General features: G+C 44.9%; 1 protein-coding gene across 1 annotated transcript; it reads left to right on the top strand.

Annotated features, from left to right (window-relative positions):
- Positions 1-818: 818 nt before the first annotated feature.
- LOC142194471 (arylsulfatase H-like) lies at positions 819-27,541 on the top strand. Its single transcript, XM_075263618.1, has 9 exons — positions 819-961; positions 8,555-8,676; positions 12,904-13,032; positions 13,429-13,852; positions 16,425-16,561; positions 17,713-17,847; positions 19,507-19,669; positions 22,664-22,785; positions 27,192-27,541. The coding sequence occupies exons 1-9, from the start codon at positions 819-821 to the stop codon at positions 27,539-27,541; spliced, it is 1,725 nt and encodes a 574-aa protein (XP_075119719.1).

Below are 27,541 nucleotides of genomic sequence, written 5' to 3'. Positions count from 1 at the left end.
ATAGGTAGAGAAGTGTATGACTGATCAGCAGTTGAGGTGAGTGCTGCAACCTCTTCACTACTTGCCACACGTTTATGCAGCAATTGAACTTAGTATTGTAGTTCAGCTTATTCACTTAAATGGGACAGATCGGTGATCAGGCATGTGACCAATGGATGTAAAGCAGAAGCAGTTCTGATGGAGTCTCAGACCACCCCCACCCCCTATGGCTCTTCAATTGATGACCCATCCTATCCGCCTTCAGGTTAGATTGTAGACAGGAGAGTTTAGTGAGGGGAAGACGGATCAGTAGGGAGTTACAGTAGTCAATGCTAAGTGCAGATGTTAAATGCGTCCCAGCCAGACTGATATACTGTCACATGACCATGGTCCTAGTGGCGTCATGTATGTTGAATCCACCTCCGTAATCCTGTTGATAGTGTGTTCTATTATGAAAACATTTCCAAATATCTGTTTTTCTATGCTTCTGTATGTACATTTTGTAATGCCCTTTCACATACGCAGGTATTCTGGGTTTGACATACTTCACAAACCAGTTAAACAGTTTCTAGAAAAAAAAAAAAAAAAAACAGCACTGACGTCATATCTCCTCCTGGTCTGTGCTATAACATGCCCCTTGTTAAAGATTTCCTGGTTTAGTATTCAAAACTATATATTTTACAACAGAATAGCATAGAGCTAAGTCCAATAAGCAGCCTAGAGTATGAGATGAGCAGCCTACACATATGGTAAGTAATATCCGAGTGTCTACCATTGCAGAGTTATTGTAATCCTCTCCATGTAAACTTGTTAAATACGTCTTGTGTTCCAGGTATTTCATGGCTATTTTACCACTTTTACTTTTGGTCCTTGGCTTATTTCCAGTAAATGAAGCCATTGCCCAGAAGCCAAACATCTTGTTGTTCTTGGCTGATGACCTTGGCATTGGAGAAATTGGTTGTTTTGGGAATAACACTATAAGGTAAGGCATCTTAAACGTACCTGTCAAATTGGAAAGAATGCAAGACCATATGTATATGCTACTCCATTTTATGCAAAGTCAATTGTTTGCTCATATCTCTCCCACCCCCAACAGAGCTCTAAACTTGTTATACTTCTTCTAGCTGTCCTGTCCAGTGCTAGGGGTGTGTTCACACTAGTCTTGGATCAGAAAGAAGTTGGAACTTCTTGTCTCTAAGTTCACTTTATGCAATATATATATGCATTGGGTCAGTGCAACACACAATATTACCTCTAAGGGGGCATTCACACTACGTTTACTGAAGCTTATTCTGAACGTAAAACACGTTCAGAATAAGCGGCGTATAAAGCAGTTCCCTATGAGAGCCGGCATACGAGCGCTCCCCATAGAAATGAATGGGCTGCTTCTTTCACTGCGAGCAGTCCCATTAAAGTGAATGGGAAGTGCCGGCGCATACGGCAAGCTCTGCTCATGCCGAGCCGTACACGCCGGCACATCCCATTCACTTCAATGGGACTGCTCGGAGTGAAAGAAGCAGCCCATTCATTTCTATGGGGAGCGCTCGTATGCCGGCTCTCATAGAAATGAATGGGAACTGCTTTATACGCCGCTTATTCTGAACGTGTTTTACGTTCAGAATAAGCTTCAGTAAACGTAGTGTGAATGCCCCCTAATATTAACATTTTACTACTCCCCATTCAAAGACAGCTACAGTATTGTGACTCTATCAGTAGCCACAACTATCTTGTATGTTCTATACATGTATTCTGTGCGTATATAAGTTTCTGTGCTTTCAGTGTATTGGCAGTACATTTACTAATGTGCATAGCATCCCATATGCTTGGACAGTGAGGGCCGCAGCTAAAAGAAGTGAGCGCAGGCCCGGCATGACTAAGATTCCCTAGTCTTGCACGTGCCTGGCTCTGCAGCACTGCAGGGGTTAACTCCTAGTTAGTGTTATTTACAGTTCAAGGCCCGGTCTACAGGTGGTGACCGGGCCATGACCCTCTCTGTGGGATATACTGTATATATATCCCCTCTCCCTTCTCTCATTCCCTGTCACAATCCCCGGATCGAAGCTTTCTCTGTACTCACCATGTCGGGACCTTCTGATGATGCTGTTCTCCAGGAGTCGATCCTCAGGATGGCTGCTATTCATGGGGCAGCCTGGCTTAGGGACAATTTTCTATCTGCCTTGGCGTCCTTGGAAGAAGATCCCCCTGCTGATTCCCAGCCTGCTCCGATGCCTGCTCCGCCTGCCGGGTCTGCAGATGGGCCTCCAGCACGTAAGAGCCGTGCCTGGACCTCCCGTCCTCCTCAGAGGCTCAGCCCCTCCTCCTCACCCAAGCGCCGCCGCCGGCTTGTAAGCTCCCGTCAGGACTCTCCAGCTCCTGCATCCCCCTCTGCTGCTGCCCAGCGACGACGTCCTTCTCATCGCTACTCCGGACGGCTGCAGGCCTTGGCTCCACCCACTCCCATAGCTCCGCCCACTCCCGGCGCACATCGGATGACTTCACGGAGGGCACAAGATGGCGGCCGCCATCGGAAGAAGCAGCCACATCTCCTGGATGCTGCTAGGACAGCTGCTGCAAGCGCCAGGGGGCTTGATCCTCCTCCCCCAACGCCTCCCCGTCGCTCTGCTCCCTTGGAAGGCTCACACAGCCGAGTAGATCGTCTCCAGTCCTCCCGGTCACGGCATCCTGCCAGGACTGCCTCTGCTCCTTGCCAGCCGGCCTCGCTCCAGGAGGAAGATGTCATTGGACCATCTCCCAGACCTGTCCACAGCGGCCGCCCTGCATCCACCCAAAGGGCTGGGGACCTGGACGTCAACATCTATCTGCCTGCTGATCCTCCCCTATCCCTAGCTACTGATGTACACAGCTCCGGGGATGAAGATGGCGTCGCGGAGGGATCTACCGCAGCGGCTGCCCCGGTGCTTTATCGGCGCCAGCCTGGTGAGTTGCCTCTTTCCCTTCCTTCTGTTCACTCTTCTACACGGTTAGGGACCCTCCCCTCCCTGAACCCCTCAGGCCCCTCAGCCGATGTCCCCCATTCCTCTGATGCTGTAGCAGATCTTGTGTCTAGTGTTCATTTATTAGTGGATTGTCTGACTCCTAAGGTTCTTTCAACTTCACCCGCCGCTGCTTGGGTTGACACTGGGGCAGTTCCTCCACCTGTGTCGCCTCTTGCCACCCCGGTATCTTTGCCGGTTTCTGTAGATGAGTCTGGCACCCCGCCACAGGTGGAGGTATCTGTTGATCTGGTTCGCCTGGATGATGCAGCACGGGGGAAGATTTATGTATGTTTTGATGGCCCCTTGGGGGTTCATTTGAAACAGGAGGTCCGTGAGAAAATATGGAAGGATGAGTATGTTGAAATTTTTTCATTGTTGCCTTTAGAGAAATTTAACTTAGATAGGGTTAAACTCACGGAATCTAAGAAGGAGGAGGAGAAAAGGCGCAGGTATCGTCTGATACCTCGCACCTTTTCAAATTGGCTTCAGGCCTTCAGCATTTTGGCTTGTACTATTTGTGAAAAGTCTCCCCAGCACTCCACTGGTTTATTTTGTTATCAGGATTCAATCAGTGAGGCTTACCAGGTTTATGGCGGGACCGCCTGGCTTCGTTATGACGAGCAATTTCGTCAGAGGAGGGCGGTCCGGCCGTCAATCCGGTGGGATCATAAGGACATCAGCTTATGGATGCGCCTTATGGTGGCGGCTCGGCTGCCTCCTCAGCCTTTTCGTGCCAGTGCTGGGGCTGCCTCTTCGGGACAGGCATCCTCAACGGTGGTCCGTCCCAGTTGTTGCTGGCAGTACAATGAAGGACAGTGCCGCTTCGCCGGCTCCTGTCGCTTCAAACATGAGTGCTCCCACTGTGGGGGCGCTCATGCAGCCTCTCACTGCTTTAAGAAGCAACGAGCTAAACAGAGTGAATCAACTGCAAAAAGGGAGGACACCGGTCCGGCTAGAACCGATGCTTCCGTACCTAAATAGGTATACAGATCAGCGGGCTGCTCAGTTTTTGTTGTCCAGTTTCAGGGACTGTTTTGTGATTCCTTCTGTTTTACGGGTGTCCTCTCCCTGTCATCAAAATTTGAAATCAGCCCACTTGCGGCCTGAGGTGGTGTCTGACAAATTGTCAAAGGAAATGGCCTTAGGCCGTATTGCTGGTCCTTTTTTGGCCCCCCCTTTACCTAATTTGCATATTTCTCCGTTGGGGGTGGTGCCGAAAAAGGAACCAAATAAATTTTGCCTTATACACCACCTCTCGTTCCCACGGGGGCTATCTGTTAACGATGGCATTGATGATGACTTGTGTTCTGTATCCTATGTGTCATTTGATCGGGCTGTCGACATGGTTCGCCTCTGCGGTTCTGGTGCCCTTATGGCAAAAGCGGACGTGGAGGCGGCCTTTCGGTTACTTCCTATCCATCCTGATAGTTTGTATCTGTTAGGTTTTCGCTGGAATGGTAGTTATTACATAGACAGATGCCTTCCAATGGGTTGTGCTATTTCTTGTGCATTTTTCGAATGTTTTGCAACTTTTGTTGAGTGGGTTGTTAAGGAGGATTCAGGTTTGCAGACTATTCTGCATTACCTTGATGACTTCTTGTGCATTGGCCCGGCTGGGTCTCGGGTGTGTTCGGTCCTTTTGTCGACTTTGCAGCAGGTTGCTCAGCGTTTGGTATCCCGCTTGCGGTGGATAAGACAGAGGGCCCGACCACGACCTTGAAATTCTTAGGGATCGAAATTGATTCAGTAGCTATGGAGTGTCGTTTGCCTGTTGACAAAGTGCGTGATTTGGAGAAAGAGATTGGGCAGCTGCTGCTGTACCGGAAGGTGAGGTTGCGCCAACTGCAATCTGTCTTGGGCAAATTGAATTTTGCCTGCAGAATTATCCCTATGGGGAGAATTTTTTGCCGCCGTTTAGCTCAGGCCACTGCGGGTGTAAGCAGCCCCGCACATTTCATTCGGCTTACGGTGGAGCATAAGGCGGATTTGCAAGTTTGGGCCACCTTTCTTTCTCGTTTTAACGGCAAGTCTGTTTGGCAGGAGGCGTGGATGGATAGCCCTGATCTTTCTTTGTCCACTGATGCGTCAGGTGGTTGTGGTTTTGGTGCTTATTTTCAGGGCAAGTGGATGGCTGGTGAGTGGCCTCATGAGTTGCGAGATTTGGGTTGGACACGAAACATGACATTATTGGAATTGTTCCCGATTGTGGCTGCTGTCGAGGTATGGGGGTCCTCTGTTGGCTAACAAGAGAGTGCGTTTTTTGTGTGATAATCTGTCTGTGGTGGATGTGCTTACCAGTTTGTCAGCCTCGTCGCCGCCTGTTGTACGTTTGGTCAGGCACTTGGTTCTTGTTTGTTTGTCTTATAATGTTTGGCTCTCTGCTCGCCATGTCCCTGGGGTTCTCAATTCCACCGCTGACGCCCTTTCTCGCTTTCAGTGGGACCGATTTCAAGCTTTGGCTCCGGAGGCGGATCTTCAAGGGACCCCCTGCCCGGCGCACCTCTGGGACCTGGTGTTCGGTTGGCCTTGATGCTGGTAGGACAATCGTTGGGTGACTCCACGTGGAGAGCGTACATCCGGTCTTGGCGGGACTGGTCTCTTTTCTTTTTTTTTTTTTTTTTTTTTTTTTAAATGTAGATTGTGAGCCCCACATAGAGCTCACAATGTACATTTTTCCCTATCAGTATGTCTTTTTTGGAATATGGGATGGAAATCCATGCAAACACGGGGAGAACATACAAACTCCTTGCAGATGTTTTTTTGCCCTTGGCGGGATTTGAACACCAGAACTCCAGTGCTGCAAGGCTGCAGTGCTAACCACTGAGCCACCGCGTGGCCCCTGGGACTGGTCTCTTTTCTGTCATCAGGCGGGCCAGGATGCCCATTCAGGTGCCTCGGTGTCTTTGTTACTTTCTTGGTTGGGGTCTCGTTTTTCTGATGGCATGTCTAAGTCAGTTGCTGGCCGGAGCCTGGCCACGTTGTCTTTTTGGTTTCATTTATTTGATCTTCCCGATGTCACCCAGCATTTTTTGGTGCGTAGGGCTCTCAGGGGGTTTAGTCGCTCGGCTCCTCCCCCTGACAGCAGACGTCCGGTGACTTTTGCTCTCTTAGAATCCGTTTGTAGTCAGCTACGGTCTGTATGCTGGAATGCATACGAGGCTAGGTTGTTTCTAGTGGCCTTTTCTTTAGCTTTTTATGGTGCTTTCCGAGTTGGAGAATTGGTTAGTTCTTCAGGCTTAGCTCATGATGGTCTGTGGGCGCAGCATGTGCAGTTTTTTGGTACCTCTGTAGTGTGCTGGTTGCGACGTAGTAAGGTTGACCAGGAGGGTCGGGGTGTGGCTGTCCGCCTGTTTCCGGTTCGGGGCGCTGCCTCGTGCCCGGTTGCCGCTGTTAGGGAATTTTTGTTAGTACAGCCTTCCGGCGGAAGAGCCTTTTTAGTACATGAGTCCGGTCGGGCTCTGTCCCGTTTCCAGTTTATAGCCGTGTTTCATAAGGTGTTGGGTGTTTTGGGTATCCCGGCTGCGTTTTTTAGCTCTCATTCATTTCGCATTGGGGCGGCAACTGAGGCTGCCCGTTGCAGTCTGCCTGAGACGGCAATCATGCGCGTGGGCCGTTGGAGGTCCTGCAGGTACCGTTCATATGTTCGCCCTCACTTGGTTTAATTGTGTTTGTTTTGCTATTTCATTATGTGAGTTGGTTGTTTCTTCCTTGTATCCTTGTTTTTTCTTTCAGGTCCTGCCCCCTGTCTCGTCTGGATCCTAGGGCATTCCTATGTTTATTGGGGAGCAGTCCGAGCTTCAGTCCGGCCCAATGGTAGGCAGTTGGGTTTCCCTCGTGATCAGGCTGTGGTTAGATGGATAGGGGTCCGGGGTCTGGTTTGGAGCAGTGTGCTCCCTGCCATACATTTTTATACCCGCTTGGATCATCCCCCTGATGTGCTGGTGATTCACGCGGGGGGTAACGACATGGCTGTGCGTACCTCTCGTGAAATCATTCGCAACATTAAGTTTGATGTGCTTCGCTTACAGTCCTTGTATCCGGACTTAGTTATCGTCTGGTCTGATATTGTGGCCAGGATGGCCTGGCGAGGTGCCCGTTCTGTTGATAAATTAAACAAAGCTCGGCGGAAGATTAATAGAGCCGTCTCCGCTTTTGTGTCTCGTAATGGCGGTGTGGTGGTTCGCCATCATGACCTGGAGAGTCCTCAGAGCGGCCACAAGGCCAAGGATGGGGTGCACCTTAATGATGTGGGTTATGACTTATGGTCCATAGCGCTGCAGGGTGGTATTGAGCGAGCCCTATGGGTGTGGGCGGACTCCATTGCATAAGGGGTCATGCAACGGAGTAATGGCGGTTGGAAGGTCTGGCAGGGCACGCTTTAAGGTCGTTTGGGGAGAATATGGGGGACCCAAGGTGTAGGGTACCCCCCCTTTACAGTTATGCTTTATGGGAGAAATGCATATTAAATGAGTAATATTGCGTGTTTTTGCCAAGCAGTATTCTGACTTATTGTCTGCTCTCGAGTCGGCACGCTGCGGCTGGGAGCCTTTATCCTACTGCTTCCCCTTTTGGTGGGCTCCGCCAGACCTCCCATTTGTAAAGCTATTTTATTTACTTGTTTATTATTTGTCTAAATAAATTGGCTGTTGTGGCCGTTCTAATCCATCTGAATCTTGTGTCTGTCTGAGTTATTTTATTATAAGTAACTATCTTCTCTTGTCAGAGAAGGGGTGTGGGGTTAATAATTTGTTTAGTTAGAAGGACTTGGGAATATCCCAGTCATGTGTGACAGTGCACTGTTACCATGTGCATAGCTTCATTGACTCTGCCTCCATATATGTGATGATATAAACAGTAATAATTCCTTTACAATGTCTCCTTTGTGTCTAGGACATACAGGATAGTTGTTGTTGCAACAGTCAGCATACTTTGAATAGTGAACAGTAATGGGTTCATATTGGGCCTAATGCTGAGCATTCAGTATCCACACAGAAGATGAGAGCTGTGACTGTAATTATGAAGTCTTCACTTCCAATACTCTATCAGCGTCTCTGACACTAGGTACAGTAAGAGTAGTTTATATATATAGATAAGACAGATAAGCGGCCAGTGGATGGGCAGCGCATGCATCACTGCTCCTATTCAAGTAATATTAGTGGCGTTGCAGTTCACCAGAACTACACTATGTAGTGGATGGCGCTGCTCCAGTTACTTCAATAGTAGGAGCAGTACTGCACACTCCTGTCCTCTAGCAGCTTCCGGCCCCCAGATAGAAAGAGGTCATCAGTATAAAAAGTATTTGGGTCCACTAACCCCTTCCTTAAATGATATATACAGATAGGATGTATTTAACTGTTAAAGGGGTTGTCCTGTTATGGACTTGTATTCCTTATCCACAGAACAGGGGATAATTGTCCAATCTCAGGGGCCTGAATGCTGAGTCCCCCAGGCATTAGGAGGACGGGGAATGGAACGTCCCCTTAGGCCAACTTGTGAATGGAAGCGCCAGTGCGTCCAAAATAGGACAACCCCTTTAAATTAACACAAGTGAATGAAAATAAGTTCTTGTATCATTTCAGAACTCCCCACATTGATAGACTGGCCAGAGAAGGTGTAAAGCTAACTCATCACATATCCGCAGCTCCTTTATGTTCCCCAAGTAGAGCAGCGTTCATGACTGGCCGATATCCTATCAGAACAGGTAATAAATGTAATCTATTTATTACTCTTAGGTTATTACTAACCTTACAGACCAAAGTTTGGCTGTAATGGCTGCAATAGAAGAGCAATTTTTTTTTTTTTTTATTTATTTTTTTTTAAATCTTGTTTCTTTGCAAGATTTATACTATCTTTCTGCAATAATTTGAAGGACATACAATTACCATTATGTGTGTATATATATATATATATATATATATATATATATATATATATATATACATATATAAAAAAATTTGGGGGATGGAATCTGGGGGTTGAAAAGGAACAATAATTTCACCCTTCTTTTTTGACATTTTTCTATCATAGACTGTGTTGTATAAATACATTAACATTCCTTGTTAAAGGATTCCAATTTTTCACAATACACAATATAATACATCACAACATGCCGGCAATACCCTTGACATGTTGTAACACACAACACAACCACAGGATGGCCTCATATAGACTCATATAGCATATCACTGTGTGACGCAATGTTACAAACTCCTTTTATTTTGAGATTCTGTTCTTTTCATGACGCACATTCCTGGCCAAAAGGACACATGAGGACAGACTCACAGTGAAGTCATAAATGGAGATGAGTGAAGTAGGTTCAGCCCAAACTATAAACTGTTCATGTCCATAAACCTGCTAAAATGGACATAGGTCCTATAGCAAAAAGCAGTGTCATCAGCATTTTATACAACCGTGCCATCAATAAGAATCAAATGCAAAATAACAGATAAGGGGGAAAAAATAAATACCATGAGCCAGTGGCGTAACTAGGAATGGCGGGACCCTGTGGCGAACTTTTGACATGGGCCCCCCACCCAACTGACACCGAAGACCTCGACCGACCCCCTCCTCCGCATTCTTGCGCGCTCTCCCTTAGTGGCCCTTAGTGGCCCCTGCACAGAGTATTATGTCCCTCAGTGGCCCCTACACACACTATTATGTCCCATAGTGGCCCCTGCACACAGTATTATGTCCCATAGTGGCCCCTGCACACAGTATTATGTCTCATAGTGTCCCCTGCACACAGTATTATGTCCCTTAGTGGCCCCTACACACAGTATTATCCCCCATAGTGGCTCCTGCACACAGTATTATCCCCCATAGTGGCCCCTGCACACAGTATTATGTCCCATAGTCGTCCCTGCACACACTATTATGCTCCACTGTGGACACCCATAAACAATTATTATACTCTGGGGTCTTTTCAGACCCCAGAGTATAATAATCGGAGACCCGGGGGAATAAAAACATAAAAAACTACTGTTTCTTACCTGTCTCCTGGCTCCTACACTGTCGGGCTCCGCTGCCGTCCTTCTTCAATGACGTCGGACGTCACATGACCCGGGACACAGGTCGGGTTCATGTGACGTCAGAGACATCAGACAACTAGGAAGGAGGCCTGGCAGGATCGTGGAGAGGTAAGTAACAGTGTTTTTTATGTTTCTTACCTCTCTCGGGCCTCCGATCATTATACTCGGGGGTCTGCAAAGACCCGTGAGTATAATGATAGTGATTTTGGGGCCCGCGGTGTCACTTACCGATCCCGGCCCAGCCAGGATCGGTAAGTAAATAGGGCCCGTAACGGCCTATTAAAAAAAAAAAATAAGAAAATAAAACGCAGCGGTAGCGGCTGTCACCGGGCCCCTAATGTCCCGGGCCCTGTGGCAGCCGCTACCACTGCTACCATGGTAGTTACGCCACTGCCATGAGCTCCTACGTATGTTTTGCCCACACTTTTTCAGGAGGCTACAAGGTAGAGGTTTAGCAGTCATCCGTATATAGTATGTTACCTATGCAGGTGTAGTCCATTAGTGGCGAAACTAATCGTGTGCACACAGCCCCACAAGTAAATCTCGCAAGGACATGTGCCATCACAGTTAGTGCCCGTGCACATGCAGTAAACACACGCTCATTTTTGCATAAAACACGTGTAAAGAATACACATGTAAGAATCAAACGCCCATTGACTTCAATGACATTTTTTACACGTGTTTTTTGGCACATTTTTTGGCGCATTTTTTACACGTGTAAAAAATGTAATTAAAGTCAATGGGAGTCTGATTTTTACATATGTATTCTTTCATTGCGCACGCGCGGGATATGAACACAACCCGCCAGAAGAAAAGAAGATCAAGGCGTGGAAGAAGAGCCCAGGAGGACGTCGGTGGAAGAAGAAAGAAGAGGAAGGCGTGACCGCAAGATGACGTCCACCAGTGCACGAACCGCCCACTGTCCCGGGTCATGTGACATCCTGACGTCATTGAAGATGGCCGACACCGCCGAGGACTGCAGCGGAGCCGGGGATAGGTAAGTGACAGTGTTTTTTATGTTTGTATCCCCTCCTCGGTCTCCGATTATTATACTCTGGGGTCTGAAAAGACCCCAGAGTATAATAATTGTTCATGGGTGATTATTATGGGGCATAATAGTATATGCAGTGGCCATTATGGGGCATAATCAGCGCCGCACCTCCCATGACGCGACCTGAAGTGACCGCTTCAGGCGGCGCTATGCCAGGGCCCCAGGGAGGGCGGCATTTTTGCTTACCTAAGCCAGTCCAGGACAAGCTGTCCTGGACTGGCTTAGCACCGAGCGGTGGATTGGGTAAGCCGCTGGAGCAGCGCTGCTCCAGCAACCTCCTCTCACGCTCAGGCAGAGAGCAGGTCTTCTCCGTGCCTGCTCTCTGCCTGGGAATGCCGCTTCGCCCCACCCCTTTCGCTCCGCCCCGCTCCTTTCTGTCGTTCGCCTTGGGCAGCGAAAAGGGCAGGTTCACCCCTGGGCATAATACCGGTAGTATATGCAGGGGCCATTATGGGGCATAATACAGTACTGGGGGAAGGGGTCGCTATGGGGCATAATACTATGTGCAGTGGCCACAATGGGGCATAATACAGTACTGTGTGCAGGTGTCGCAATGGGGCATAATACTGTGTGCAGGGGCCACAATGGGGCATAATAATGTGTGCAGGGGCCACTATGGGGCATAATACTGTGTGCAGGGGTCACTATGGGGCATAATACTGTGTACAGGGGTGACTATGAGGCATAATACTGTGTGCAGGGGCCACTATGGGACATAATAGTGTGTGCAGGGGCCACTATGGGACATAATAGTGTGTGCAGGGGCCGCTATGGGGCATAATACTGTGTGCAGGGGCTACTATGGGGCATAATAAAGTGTGCAGGGGCCACTATGGGGCATAATACTGTGTACAGGGGCCACTATGGGGCATAATACCGTGTGCAGGGGCCACTATAGGGCTTAATACTGTGTGCAGGGGGCACTATGGAGCATAATAGAGCGCGCAGGAATGAGGGGGAGGGATCGGGCTGTCGCGGTCTTCAGTGTCGGGGGGGGGGGGACATGTCAAAAGTTCGCCACGAGGCCCCACCACTCCTAGTTACACCACTGGTTCACACCTACACTTGAGTTTTTGTTCTACCATACAAACAGACCCACAAGAAGTGGCCATTTACCAGAGGCTTGTTTACAAAAGAGATGGGGATGTTCTTTGGCATATTTTACTGAGAAGACCACAGACACAAAACAGCTGCACCCAGTACCGTAGGGTACCACAATATAAAGGTCGGCGTGAAGTCACTAGTGGGCTCATGCACCTCGATCAATATACAGTATATACTAAGAACCTCATGTTAATTTTTGTAGATTTTGCTGAGATCTAATGACAGACATTTGTAAAGTGCTTTTCTCACATGGACTCAAAGAGCAGGGAGCGTTGTCGGGTAGGGGAATTAATGGCTGCCATACAGATATTCTTCCCCCAACACTTGCAAGGGTCAGGCGTTTTACAGGAAGACAATTTACTTATTATATTTTTGGCCTGTGGGAGGAATCCATGGTACCCGGAGGAAACCCACATCCATGCAGATGTCCTTGGTTGGATTACAAACCCAGGAGCCCAGTGCTGCAAGACAACAGTGCTAACCACTGAGCCACCATGCTGCTCATTGCCTCCCAATCTAAAGTGATATTTAAACATACAGTACATGCAGTACACGAAAAGAAAAAGCTGACAAAGTATTCATAGCCTACTAAAAATATTCCATCAGAATGCAAAACCTATTAAACCTTAGGTAAATATTAGGTTCATAGGCCATTCGCTATACCATTAACATTCTGGTAATATTTTTGCATATATTAATGAAAACCATAGCTACGAATGTCTGACACTTGCTCTTTTTTAATTAGGTATGTCCGGCCATGAGAATGGTTCTAAAAAGGTGTTACTGTGGACTGGTGTGTCTGGAGGACTTCCCGCAAATGAAACAACATTTGCTAAAATCTTGAAGGACCAAGGTTATTCTACAGGAATCATTGGTGAGCATTAACTTTTTATTTTTTTGTCTAGTAATGTCCTCATAGATGCAAAAGAGACCAATCTATTTAATGTCTCCCAGTAGCGGGAAAAAAATCTGATGTTTGCAGTACTTTTCTCTCCACATGATTCATGATGAGGAAACCACATGGACCCCATTATAATCTATGGGGTCCATGTAGTTTCACCACTTTTTAATGCATATAGGTTTCCGTTCGGAGGGTCCCCCGAATGGAATCCCAAATGCAGATGTCAACCGGGCCTTAGTTATTTTGGATTTTACATATGTAATATATTAATAATTCTAATACATTGTGATTATTCTAAATAATAATAATAATAATAATAATGATAATTCTAACATTGTCACACATTTTTGGTGTGATTTTGTTTAACAGGTAAATGGCATCTTGGAGTAAGCTGTAACACTAGGGATGATTTCTGCCACCATCCATTAAACCATGGCTTTGATTATTTCTATGGCATGCCTTTCACCTTACTCAATGACTGCGAGATAACAAGGGAAAGTGAGATTCCTAGAGGCCTTAAAATGGCGATATGGTATCATGCGCAGGTCTTCCTCATCACAGTGCTTACACTGCTAGTGGGCAAGATGTGGAAATTCATCAACATTCCCTGGACACTTATTGTGGTTGGCGCCCTATGTGGCACATTGTACTTCATGTATTGGTACTTAGCCTTTGCATTTCTACCATATTGGAACTGCATAATTATGAGAGACTTTGAAATAGTTGAACAGCCGATGGACCTGGAAACAAAAGCTGGTCAAGTAGTCAAGGAGGCCAAGGCATTTATTAACAGGTAAAACTTACATTGATATACATTGCACTTTAGCGACAAATAAAATGGATAATATTTAAATACTGGTAACACGTTGAATATTTTTATGAGCATTTATTCAGGGTAAATGTCTCACATTTACCGAGCAATTCACACCAGGTCATGTAACCAAAAAGTAAGAAATGGCTGCAAGTTTACTAAAAAAAAGGAACTTTTCCATTTACACATTATACAGTACACTTTGGGGATCCAGAATTTAAGGTGAGATAACCAAGACACTACAGTTCTCTATCATTTTGAATGAAACATTCTTCCACAACTCAATCTTTAGAACAAGACTGCGTAGATGAATAGGTTGGTGTTTGGATTGGTTACCTATGTCACAATCCAGTGGAGGAGACCGGAGGATGGAAATTGTAGTGGCGGATGCTGTGCCACATGCTAGGCCACGTACACGCCACATGCACCCCAATCCCACTCCAGAGCCGGACACAGTCGAGGGTGGTCCTGCAGCTCTACTGAATGGTTGTGTTAGTAGTAGTTCCCCGGGGTACTTCCAGTTGGGGAGGGGACCTCTCCTCTCTGAGCCAGTGTGATGGTGTTCGGAAGGGTCCTGATGGTAATGCAGGCATAACTCAGGAGTCCAGGTTACAGTGAACACAGCTAACAGTTTATTAACTTGGCTGAAACTAGCACAACAGCAGCTAGTAGAAGTGGACTGTCCAATTCCCCCAATTCCCCTGTCTTGGCTTTAGGAGGCTGCCCAGAGATGTTACAGGCTCCACAAATAAATCCACACCTACTCCTCCTCTCATGCCACTCCCAACCAAGGATGTTGGAGCTAGTAATGGAACAGAGAGGCTTGACAGGTATCAGGGTACCTGGATACTAGGCTTGAATAGGTTCCTTCTGTCAGAGTCTTCTGTTGTTCCTCCTGGAACCGCTGGTAAAAGTCCAGACAAACTGTTCCCTTGACACAGGGCTGTCTCTGGATGAGCCTGGGGCAGAAAGTGATCCTATTTGAGGTTGTAATGGCCAGACCGTTGGTCCAGAGCCCAGTTGCTGGGGTGCAGGAACACTCTGCACTCAGCACAATGTCTAGCCTGGAACTAACTGAACTCTGGGCCAAGGATTGCTGTGGAGACAGGTCTTCTACAACCCTGGCCAGTGGCCTGTGATTGGCCAGGTCTGAACCAAAGCATGAGTTTGAACAGTGAAGGGGATAACAAACAATGTGCGTCCACTGTTGCAGGGTATTCACCACCTAGGCTCTTCCTCAACAGGTGTTTGCTGAGGTGTGCCAGTTTACTGAACCAGTTGGCATCTAGGCAAAATTATCCTCTTCTCTCCAAGTTCTTCACACTGCTCTCTTAGCTCACCTGGCCTCACTAGATATTGTCTACTCCAAGCAGCCCTCGAGCAGCAAACGTACCTCCTGCTCCATATAACCCATCATAGAATATAGTGCGAGTACATTGTAACACGTGTTGTAATGTAACCAAAAAACTTACTATGCCAAGATGTGGAACAGTAACTTGCTAGCACTGCGCTCACTCTGATCATAGGTGTAGTCAAGACAGGAGTTGAACAATTGGTCTATTGTAAAGGGAAAAGTTAAAGATATGTGTTTGCACCTAGTTCTGTGTGAGGTATTATGGACAGCGGGTATCTTACACTAAAGGTGATAGAAAATTGTATTACTTTTCCCATAGCTCACAGTAGGAAAATGATGAGCAAAGTCTGTATCCTTTTCCATAATTTAGCTCAAACAAAAATATCTGAACAAAGGAGCAAATTTTGTTGCAACAGATTGTCACCACTAAGATGCATAGAAATAATTTCTAAAACTCCGGCACAGAAAATCAGTGGAAAGAAAAGTCCTGCACGGAAGACTTAACACTCCTCTGGTTTCCATGGTTAACCTCTGTTTTAGCTCTCCGGCTCTCCATTGTTTTGGTCCCTGGTGGACCTGAATGACTGTGACCCTTGCGCAGATGTGAACCAAGCCTTATTTTATATTGCAGCTCCAATTTCATGAAAATCATGTTTTTATTCTTGCAAATTGGCTTAAAAAGGTTTTAGGAGCTTGAGCTTCAGATACTTGGCCCTAACTGGTGGTTATCTCAAGTGGAGAACAAAGTCCTTGTGGGAAAAGAAATGTCCCTAAAGCCCATTTGACAGATAATTTGCTTGCAAATAAAATGATAATTTCCATGAAAATGGAGCTGCAATGAGGAAATAAAGAAATCTTTGGAAAGTGTAGAAGGTCCCCTGTAAGGTTCTGTCATTAGTTTGATAATTTCCCCGCTGACAGACTCCCTTTTTATATATAGTTTTGTTCATGGGGAAAACCACTTTCAAGTCCAATCCTATCAAAATTTCATGGTAAATGTGGGCAAACACTGTGCAAATACATTAAAGATAATGTTAACTTTATTTCATATGTCTCTTCCTAATATTGATAGAATTCTAATCAATACAATTGTTATAAATTTTCAGTAAAGTGTATCCCTGTAAGTTTTATGGATGTCATACAGTACTGTGTATTGTTTTCCATACCTAATACCTAATACATTCTTCAATCATATTTCAGAAATAAAGACGGACCTTTTCTTCTTTTTGTATCTTTCCTTCATATCCACACCCCTCTCTATACTACTAAGAACTTCAGAGGGAGAAGCAAACATGATCTGTATGGGGACAACATAGAGGAAATGGACTGGATGATTGGCAAGTTCCATGTACACATTATTATTATATTTTGGTGGTCGTTGAATAAAACTTTAGTGTATCCACTTTCTGAATTAAAGAGGACCTTTCATGGGTTTAGGCACTGGCATTTCTATATACTACTGGAAAGCCAAATTCAGCACACTGTCGGCTTTCCCGATCTGTGCTGGCCGTGCGCTCTGCTCGGCTGCATCGCCGAAGTAGCCAAGCTGAGCACATGGCCCGATGTAGCAGTGCTGGCCGATGTAGCAGTGTAGCAGTGGCCGATGTAGCAGTCCGATGCAGCAGTCCGATGCAGCTGAACCTGCTGCACACTCATCTCTTATGTAGCAGTGCTGAGTGTGCTTTGAACCATGCTGCACACTCAGCTCTGCTGCATCTCTGTGTGTGCTGAGCTCTGCGCTGTGTCAGCACTGCTACATCTGAGATCGGACCACAATGGAAACTGCTGTGGACAGATCTTAGACTCCACTTCCTCCGGCAGAACCAGCGTTGATTAGCCGAATGCTGTACACTGGCCAATCAACGCTGGTCAATGCATTCCTATAAGAAAAAGTCAGCTCGTGCATATCGCAAGCCGACAGGGATCCCGAATAGATAGAGCCCCACCTAAATAAAGGTAATCCCTAGCTAACCCTGCCTGTAGATCTGTTCCTGTCTCACATTCATATAGTTCACAGTCCCAAATTAATCGAATATTAAATCCACCATTCATCTAAGGGTGCCTTCACACGATGTAACGTGCAGCATGATCTGGCACATATACGGCGTATGAGAGTTTGCGAGCCGTAAAAGCTCCCATTCATTTCAATGGGAGTTAGGATCGTATACGCCGCGTTATTTTGCGCCAATTACTTTTTCCGATTTTTTTTTTCGATGCCTCCGTTGTCGTAGTTCCTGTCCCACCTCCCCTGCGCAGTTCTTGGTGCAGAAATAGTGCCAGAGAAGGTGAGAGGGGATATGAATTTTTAGTGAGTTTGCCTCGTGGTATTCGATTGTAATCGAATACCTCGAACGGCCTGATATTCGATCGAATAACTATTCGATCGAATGGTGTTCGCTCATCTCTAGTCAGGAGCAGATGAGCGATGTAGCATTAATTTCTATATGTATGTGCAGCATTTTTATTTCTATCTTTTTTTATCTGACAGGGCAAATTCTTGAGTCTATTGATCAAGAAGGGTTAATAAACAACACATTCACTTACTTTACATCTGACCATGGTGGATACTTAGAAGGAATGGATGGAAGTCCTCATCTTAAGGGCAGCAATGGAATTTACAGAGGTGAGAAAGCTAATAGTTTATTATGGCATAATACATTGAATATTGTGTTTTCTCAGTATTTGAGTTAATTTTTAACATTCATAAAAAAAACTCTGAAAATTTAGAATTTACTAGATTCCTGCATAAATTTGACCTAAAATTACATCATGGGAAAAAACAAGTCAAAAAGATTAGATCGTGGTCATTTATTTATAGAAGAAAATTATCAAACATTACATATTTGTGAATGGCAAATGTAAGTGAACCTTTAGGCCGGGTTCACACGGAGTTTTTTGGTCCGGAACCTGAAGCGGAGGCCGCTTCAGGTTCCAGCCCAAAAAACGGGTAGCCGCAACTAAATGCCGGTGCACTGCACTGGGATCCAGTCGCGCACTCCACTCCGGATTAGGCCCAATGAATGAGCCTAGTCGGGAGGAGAGAGTGTCTTCAGGCCAAATCGCAAGGCAACTCCACCTGAAGAATTAGCATGTCTGTTCTTTTTTCCGGGAGCCGGAACAGACAGCTGACCTGACTGTCTTTTTGGTCAGGATTTTGAGGCCAATACGGCCTCAAAATCCTGACCAAAATACCCCATGTGAACTCAGCCTTAGGATTGCCAGATTATTTGGAGGTGAAAGTAGTCATGTGTTTTCTATCAATGGGATCAGGTGTAAGTGGGGAAGCTATTTTGTTTGCGCTTCAAACTGTAGAAATTGTGAATTAATCTGATTGTCCCAAGTAAATAATTCCAGAGAAGCGGTGCAACTCAGTAGAAGTTTTAGATACAGGAGTGGGAGGTTCTGATAATCCAGCTTTCTGGATGTGGCTCAGTAAAAATAAATCTGTGGACTGAATGAGTACATGGTCTTGTAATGGTACTATGAAAATCTGATCCAATTACTGGTAAACATGGCATTAGAATCTGCTGGGAATAAAAACAAAAAACCCTAAAAACCTTAGGGCTGGAAACCCCTTTTAGGTCAGGGCCCACGTAGCGTAAACGTTGCAATGTTGCTGTAATTTTACAGTACCTGTAAAGTGGATGGGATTCTGGCTAATCCCATCCACATATTGAAGAAAAATATCCGAAGTGGACATGCTGCAATTTTAAAAACTGTCGCGTCTAGATATAATTGAAGCAAAAAGTCCACAGAGGAAAACTGTGCGGACTTTCTATGAAAAGCACTGTAGGAAAAACTGTGATGTGTTTCCGCTACGGTTTTTCCCACATTGCTTTATGGCTCCAGCATGCTACATGGGGTCTTAGTCTTAAACAAAATGAACACTATTTTTCATGGGAAACCAGCCTAATATGGACAAGGATGTATGACCACAAGTCCCTCCTAGGGTTGCAGGACGATATTGGTTGATCCCTTTCACATATCATACTATAAACAAAACCCATGGTGAAGATATGAGGCTACTGGGTGGCAAGACCAATTCAGGATTACACCCTTCCAGAGGAACTTTTGTTTCTCCTGGGTAGACCTGATGCCATAATGGGAAGGGGGTATTTTTTACCTAATTTATCGGGGCCGTTCTTCATACAAAAAGGATGGGCAACTCTGTTGTGTACTGTACATTACTTGTCATTACTAGAAGAGTTTTATGCCTAAGTAGCATTCATCCAATTGCTATCTAACTTTGCGTACCTTGTGCTCTGGTCTGTACCCACTATAGGTGGTAAAGGTATGGGAGGACTAGAAGGTGGCATACGGGTACCAGGAATCGTACGTTGGCCAGGGGTTCTTCCTGCAAATACTGTTATTGATAAACCAACAAGCCTCATGGATATATACCCAACAGTAACGAAACTTGGGGGAGGCAAGACACCACAAGACAGGTATTGAAATAAAATCTAGTGACTCTTATCTAAAATTTTACTTTGATTTGTAAAAGTATTTGTCCAGGATTATAAAAAATTTGATTTTTTCAGAAATGGTGCTACTTCGATCCATGGTCTGAGTAATGTGATGTATGCCCTAACAGATTCTCTTATATGGTACTGAAAGCTTCACGCTGTGATGTATAGTCTGACCCCCCCAAAAAAAAACCCCCAAAAAAAACACTAGACGCTCTTTAGTGACTGGAATAAAGACTTTGCTGAATTTGGATGACAGAGGTAGAAACGTACAGGATATGGAACACATACTGATGAGCTATCTACAGAACAGGTCATCAGAATTTGATCAATGGGTGTCTGATACTTGTACATTGAATATCCTGGTTTTATAACAGGACCATGAAACGTCAAAGGACAATGAACAAGTAAACATGTAAGCCTTTGTAAAACTTAAAGGGGTTGGCCATTTTTGGATCAATATTGAGAGACAAAGGTTATTGTTTGTATAATAGATAGAGTGTGTTCCAATATACTTTCTGTATCATTTCCTAAGCTTTGTACATCTCTGCTTGCTGTCATTCATTCTGTTGCTTTTAGTGGACAAAATTCTGACCAGGGTCATGTGATGTACAGTCGGTGGTCATGTGATGAGGACACAGGTGCACAGCTCATTACCAAGCAGATGTCTAATTACTGTGCTGTGACTATAACGAGCTGTTCATCACATGACCATGGACTGTATATCACATGACTCTGATCAGAATTTCATCCACTAGAGGTAAGGAGAATGAATAACAGCAAACAGACATAATAATAAAATTATTTTTGCACACAATTAAACTTTGCAGTATTATTGAAGTGTAATAAGATAACACAAAAATAAGAGATTTAAATAAGGCAGAAAATACAGACTTCACCATCATTCACATGACAGATTGTGTACTGCATCTCATTGATGTCGATGGGACCTGAAATGCAGTTATGCCAACCAGCCCTTATACAGTGTATGGAGTCATCTGCTTCCGGTTTCATGTACTGTATAGGGGATTGGATGCAGCTCTGAACAGCTCATCCGCATGTGGGCCAGCTGTCAGCCCTCCACTCATCAGATAGGTATAGTTATCATAAGCGTAGGCCAATGGAAAAAACATTGCCCAGTTAGATTTTTTAATTTTAATTCCTTTTCGGTTACTATGTCATTGAGAATTTTTAAGAACTACTGCAATAATCTATCCACTGTACATTCCCTGTCTCTGGACTTTGGACTTGAGTTTCTCAGACCATTGCTAATGATCAGGCTTATACATATAGTCCTATGAAAAAGTTTGGGCACCCCTATTAATCTTAATCATTTTTAGTTCTAAATATTTTGGTGTTTGCAGCAGCCATTTCAGTTTGATATATCTAATAACTGATGGACACAGTAATATTTCAGGATTGAAATGAGGTTTATTGTACTAACAGAAAACGTGCAATATGCATTAAACCAAAATTAATGGGCACCTAAAAGTATGGGTATGCAAAAGTATGGGCACCTCAACAGAAAAGTGACATTAATATTTAGTAGATCCTCCTTTTGCCTCTAGTCGCTTCCTGTAGCTGTTAATCAGTTCCTGGATCCTGGATGAAGGTATTTTGGACCATTCCTCTTTACAAAACAATTCAAGTTCAGTTAAGTTTGATGGTCGCCGAGCATGGACAGCCCGCTTTCAAATGATCTGAAAACAAAGATTGTTCAACATAGTTGTTCAGGGGAAGGATACAAAAAGTTGTCTCAGAGATTTAACCTGTCAGTTTCCACTGTGAGGAACATAGTAAGGAAATGGAAGACCACAGGGACAGTTCTTGTTAAGCCCAGAAGTGGCAGGCCAAGAAAAATATCAGAAAGGCAGAGAAGACGAATGGTGAGAACAGTCAAAGACAATCCACAGACCACCTCCAAAGAGCTGCAGCATCATCTTGCTGCAGATGGTGTCACTGTGCATCGGTCAACAATACAGCGCACTTTGCACAAGGAGAAGCTGTATGGGAGAGTGATGAGAAAGAAGCCGTTTCCGCAAGCACGCCACAAACAGAGTCGCCTGAGGTATGCAAAAGCACATTTGGACAAGCCAGCTTCATTTTGGAAGAAGGTCCTGTGGACTGATGAAACAAAGATTGAGTTGTTTGGTCATACAAAAAGGCGTTATGCATGGCGTCCAAAAAAAAACAGCATTCCAAAAAAAAACACTTGCTACCCACTGTAAAATTTGGTGGAGGTTCCATCATGCTTTGGGGCTGTGCGGCCAATGCCGGGACCGGGAATCTTGTTAAAGTTGAGGGTCGCATGGATTCCACTCAGTATCAGCAGATTCTTGAGAATAATGTTCAAGAATCAGTGACAAAGTTGAAGTTACACCGGGGATGGATATTTCAGCAAGACAATGATACAAAACACTGCTCCAAATCGAGTCAGGCATTCATGCAGAGGAACAATTACAATGTTCTGGAATGGCCATCCCAGTCCCCAGACCTGAATATCATTGAACATCTGTGGGATGATTTGAAGCGGGCTGTCCATGCTCGTCGACCATCAAACTTAACTGAACTTGAATTGTTTTGTAAAGAGGAATGGTCCAAAATACCTTCATCCAGGATCCAGGAACTGATTAAAAGCTACAGGAAGCGACTAGAGGCAAAAGGAGGATCTACTAAATATTAATGTCACTTTTCTGTTGAGGTGCCCATACTTTTGCACCGGTCAAATTTTGGTTTAATGCATATTGCACATTTTCTGTTAGTACAATAAACCTCATTTCAATCCTGAAATATTACTGTGTCCATCAGTTATTAGATATATCAAACTGAAATGGCTGCTGCAAACACCAAAATATTTAGGACTAAAAATGATTAAGATTAATAGGGGTGCCCAAACTTTTTCATAGGACTGTAGTACATTGCTGTATTTACTGCAACTTTTTATTACAGGACATAACATATAATTTTCTATTTCAGAATAATTGATGGCAAAGATCTGATGCCACTTCTGCAAGGTCATGTAGCTCAATCTGATCATGAATTTATGTTTCACTACTGTAGTGAACACTTGCATGCGGTTCGATGGCAACAGCCCAATAGTAAGTATAAATATAATAACTTTGTAAAAAGTGTTCTACTGCATGTGCAAAGGATGAATAAAGTACCCATTGCTTATTTCTGCCATAGTAGCGCCCACCTGCTGAGCCCCAATGTGCCAGAGGTACATACTGTGCCACATCACTACTACAAGTAGTCACTACTTGCGGGGAAGCATTGGGGTGAGTGGTCTGTCAACAATAATGGACCATTTTACAGGATTGAATATTTATAGTGCTTCTCTACCAGAGCTCCATTAGAATTTTTTTTTTTTAGGAACTCAAAAGTATGTACTGAAGTAAAGAAGCACAGACTGTCCCTGTTACTAAACTCAAAAGTAATAAGCTAGGGCAAAATGGCAGTTTGGCCCTTAACCTGTCACATGATCAAAGACTAATGGGGCGTCCTATGACTCCTACAATGTTAGCCACCGCTTAAATTGGACCACAACTCAGTTACGGTATAAAGAGATCAAAGCCTCAATAATCAAATGTGTCTGAAGCAGAATGCAGAACATAAAAAAAAACTGTTACTTACCTCTCCTGGCTCTGGAAGGATTCAGGCCTACTTGGTGATATCCCAAACGTCACGTAGGCCAGGGTTTGCTTCCTTATGTGTTGCGACGCAAGCCCAGCTCAAGTGACGTCTCTTCCATCATTGAAGATGGCCGATATCAGCCGAGAGTGTGCCAGAGCCAAGGAGAGGTAAGTAACATTGTTTTTTATGTTAGTATCCTCCTCTGGGTCTCTGATTATTATACTCTGGGGTCTGAAAAGATTGTACATGTACATGGGTGGTCCACAATGGGGTATAATGGTGTGTGCAGGGGCCACTATAAGGCATAATATAGTGTGTGGGGGCCACTATGGGGCATGATAGTGAGTGCAGGGGCTACTATGGAGAATAATAGTGTGGGGGGATGGGGAGTGGGTTGGTCAGGGTCGGGGTATGTGTGGGAAGGGGTGGAAGGGTTGGCAGTCAGGGAGTTAATCATTCTAGAGTTCCCCATAAAAAATTTCTTCCAAATTTAAGCACTGCTGTTAATGAATGGAATCACATTGCAACCCTTAAGGAGCCACAACTGAAACAGGTCACAAAAAGATCGAACACCAATTTAATCTTTTTGTGTCTAGAAGTTGCTGTTACTAAGTTTTGTGAAGGAACTGCAGAGTGACCCAGTGATCCTTGGTCATGTAAAGGGAGTTGAGGCCAAAGTTGTTGTGAGGCCTAGTCTTAATCTTAGTCCTTGGTTAAACTCAATGGATTTATGTCCTTTTTCAACCAAACTCTATAAATGCACATGGATAAACTGGTGACACACTACGCACCTGTATCCATCACATGAACACAATAGATTGTTGTATAGAGGTGGACTGTGAAGATCCAATAATAGCAACTTTGACTCAACCCAGCGTCACACCTCCCATGAGGCGACCTGAAGCGACCGCTTCAGGCGGCGCTATGCCAGGGCCCCGGGGAGGGTGGCATTTTTGCTGACCTAAGCCAGTCCAGGACAAGCTGTCCTGGACTGGCTTAGGGTCACCATCACTGAGCGGTGGATTGGGGAGGCCGCTGGAGCAGCGCCGCCCCTCATGCTCAGGCAGAGAGCAGGTCCTCTCCCTGCCTGCTCTCTGCCTACTAAAGGCGCTCGCTCCGCTAGGCCCCGCCCCCTCCACCCCGCCCCTTCTGCTAGACCCCGCCCCTTCGCCCCGCCCCCTCCTCGGGGGGAAGGGGGGGCGGCTTTCTGACGTCTGCCTCGGGCGGCTTTCTGACGTCTGCCTCAGGCGGCAGAAACAAATGGTTCACCCCTGACTCAACCACTTCTGGACCACCTAACGGGTTTTTACGTCCAGAAGGTGGTTGTCTATTTCTGCTAGGACACACCAGTATGTCCAAGGAGAACTCAGCAGCTACACGAAATTGTTCAGCTACTGAAACTGGGGACTGGCTGTAACTTCAGCCGGATCTCCCAGAGAGAAGGCAGGGAAGGTTTATTACCTTCCCTGCCTTCACGATCGCTGTGTTTATAGCGCTCAATGAGCACTGTACACAGCGTTAATGGGCGACACCATGTTGCGGCTCCCCTCTGACCCAGCGGTCACATGATCCACCAGGATTAACGTCTTGTAAGAGCTGCTGAGTCCTACAGTACCCAGATCAGCTCTTAGTCCTATAGTAATGGGGAGTACGCTGTATTCCTTCTGCAACTGGGGCTAAATGTACTAGCCTCAGTTAAAAGGAAATCAACCTCCCCTACAAAAAAAAAAAGTGATCAGATGTTCCCACAGGTCTATTACAACCTTATGGGGACACAATGTAAAAAAAAAAATAATAATAGAAAAGTTAACAAAAAAAGTAAATAAAATAATTTAAAAAATAAATAAAATAAAACGCCGTTATTAAAGGTTACAGCCGCATCCCCGACGACACCATACCAAATAAAAATTACTGTTATGGAGAGGAAAAACTATTTTATAAAAAAAAATTTAGTTGCACTTTCTGTTATTAAATTTTGTTTTGTTTTTTAAAAAGTGAAAAACAAGCACGATTTCCCTTCTATTTTGTTTGTATTTTCCCGGATATAAAAAAAATTTAACACATGCAAAAATTAAAAACAACATAAAAATAAAGCCCTACGTGTCACCAAAAAAAGACGCAGAAATTAGTTGAATAACACAAATGATAAAAATGTTATAGCTCTCAAATTCACACATACAGTGGGGCAAAAAAGTATTTAGTCAGTCACCAATAGTGCAAGTTCCACCACTTAAAAAGATGAGAGGCGTCTGTAATTTATATCATAGGTAGACCTCAACTATGAGAGACAAAATGAGAAAACAAATTCAGAAAATCACATTGTCTGATTTTGTAAGAATTTATTTGCAAATTATGGTGGAAAATAAGTATTTGGTCACCTACAAACAATCAAGATTTCTGGCTCTCACAGACCTGTAACTTCTTCTTTAAGAGTCTCCTCTTTCCTCCACTCATTACCTGTAGTAATGGCACCTGTTTAAACTTGTTATCAGTATAAAAAGACACCTGTGCACACCCTCAAACAGTCAGACTCCAAACTCTACTATGGTGAAGACCAAAGAGCTGTCAAAGGACACCAGAAACAAAATTGTAGCCCTGCACCAGGCTGGGAAGACTGAATCTGCAATAGGCAACCAGCTTGGATTGAAGAAATCAACTGTGGGAGCAATAATTAGAAAATGGAAGACCTACAAGACCACTGATAATCTCCCTCGATCTGGGGCTCCACGCAAAATCTCACCCCGTGGGGTCAAAATGATCACAAGAACGGTGAGCAAAAATCCCAGAACAACGCGGGGGGACCTAGTGAATGAACTGCAGAGAGCTGGGACCAATGTTACAAAGCCTACCATCAGTAACACACTACGCAGCCAGGGACTCAGATCCTGCAGTGCCAGACGTGTCCCACTGCTTAAGCCAGTACATGTCCGGGCCTGTCTGAAGTTTGCTAGAGAGCATTTGGATGATCCAGAAGAGTATTGGGAGAATGTCCTATGGTCTGATGAAACCAAACTGCAACTGTTTGGTAGAAACACAACTTTTCGTGTTTGGAGGAAAAAGAATACTGAGTTGCATCCATCAAACACCATAGCTACTGTAAAGCATGGGGGTGGAAACATCATGCTTTGGGTCTGTTTCTCTGCAAAGGGGCCAGGACGACTGATCCGGGTACATGAAAGAATGAATGGGGCCATGTATCGTGAGATTTTGAGTGCAAACCTCCTTCCATCAGCAAGGGCATTGAAGATGAAACGTGGCTGGGTCTTTCAACATGACAATGATCCAAAGCACACCGCCAGGGCAACGAAGGAGTGGCTTTGTAAGAAGCATTTCAAGGTCCTGGAGTGGCCTAGCCAGTCTCCAGATCTCAACCCTATCGAAAACCTTTGGAGGGAGTTGAAAGTCCGTGTTGCCAAGCGACAGCCCCAAAACATCACTGCTCTAGAGGAGATCTGCATGGAGGAATGGGCCAACATACCAACAACAGTGTGTGCCAACCTTGTGGAGACTTACAGAAAACGTTTGACCTCTGTCATTGCCAACAAAGGATATATAACAAAGTATTGAGATGAAATTTTGTTACTGACCAAATACTTATTTTCCACCATAATTTACAAATAAATTCTTACAAAATCAGACAATATGATTTTCTGGGTTTGTTTTCTCATTTTGTCTCTCATAGTTGAGGTCTACCTATGATGTAAATTACAGACGCCTCTCATCTTTTTAAGTGGTGGAACTTGCACTATTGGTGACTGACTAAATACTTTTTTGCCCCACTGTACAAAAAAATCTAAAATGCGTCTGGTCCAGAAATTGGCCCGGTACTGACGTGGTTAATGATGTAATAACCTATTTTTCTCATCATCAGGTGACATTGTTTGGAAGGTTCACTATATTTCTCCGAAGTTCCCAGAAGGGGCTGGAGCATGTTATGGTTCTAAGTTGTGTTCCTGTAGTGGGGAAAAAGTCATCTACCATGTTCCTCCTCTGCTCTATAATCTCTCCAATGATCCTTCAGAGAAGAATCCTCTTCCTAATGATTCAGGACTATACGGGGAGGTGCTACAAACCGTACAAGACGCTGTAGCACGCCATAATGCATCTCTCCATATGGTACCCCAGCAGCTGTATGGATTAAACAATGTCTGGAAACCTTGGCTGCAGCCGTGCTGTGGAATCTTTCCATTCTGCTGGTGCAATAAACAAAGTGCCAAATAA

This window comes from Leptodactylus fuscus, chromosome 2 (assembly GCF_031893055.1).
Source record: "Leptodactylus fuscus isolate aLepFus1 chromosome 2, aLepFus1.hap2, whole genome shotgun sequence".
In the NCBI taxonomy this organism is placed as follows: Eukaryota; Metazoa; Chordata; class Amphibia; order Anura; family Leptodactylidae; genus Leptodactylus; species Leptodactylus fuscus.
Note: the sequence above shows the minus strand (reverse complement) of the source record. Positions and strands in the feature narration are given on the sequence as shown.

What these genes read in the sequence shown, in the direction of transcription:
- LOC142194471 (XM_075263618.1), top strand. Translation starts at nt 819, where the DNA reads ATGGCTATTTTACCACTTTTACTTTTGGTCCTTGGCTTATTTCCAGTA. An exon ending in TTTGGGAATAACACTATAAG is followed by an intron (nt 962 to 8,554) that starts GTAAGGCATCTT and finishes GTATCATTTCAG; the next exon opens with AACTCCCCACATTGATAGAC. An exon ending in TCGATGGCAACAGCCCAATA is followed by an intron (nt 22,786 to 27,191) that starts GTAAGTATAAAT and finishes TCTCATCATCAG; the next exon opens with GTGACATTGTTTGGAAGGTT.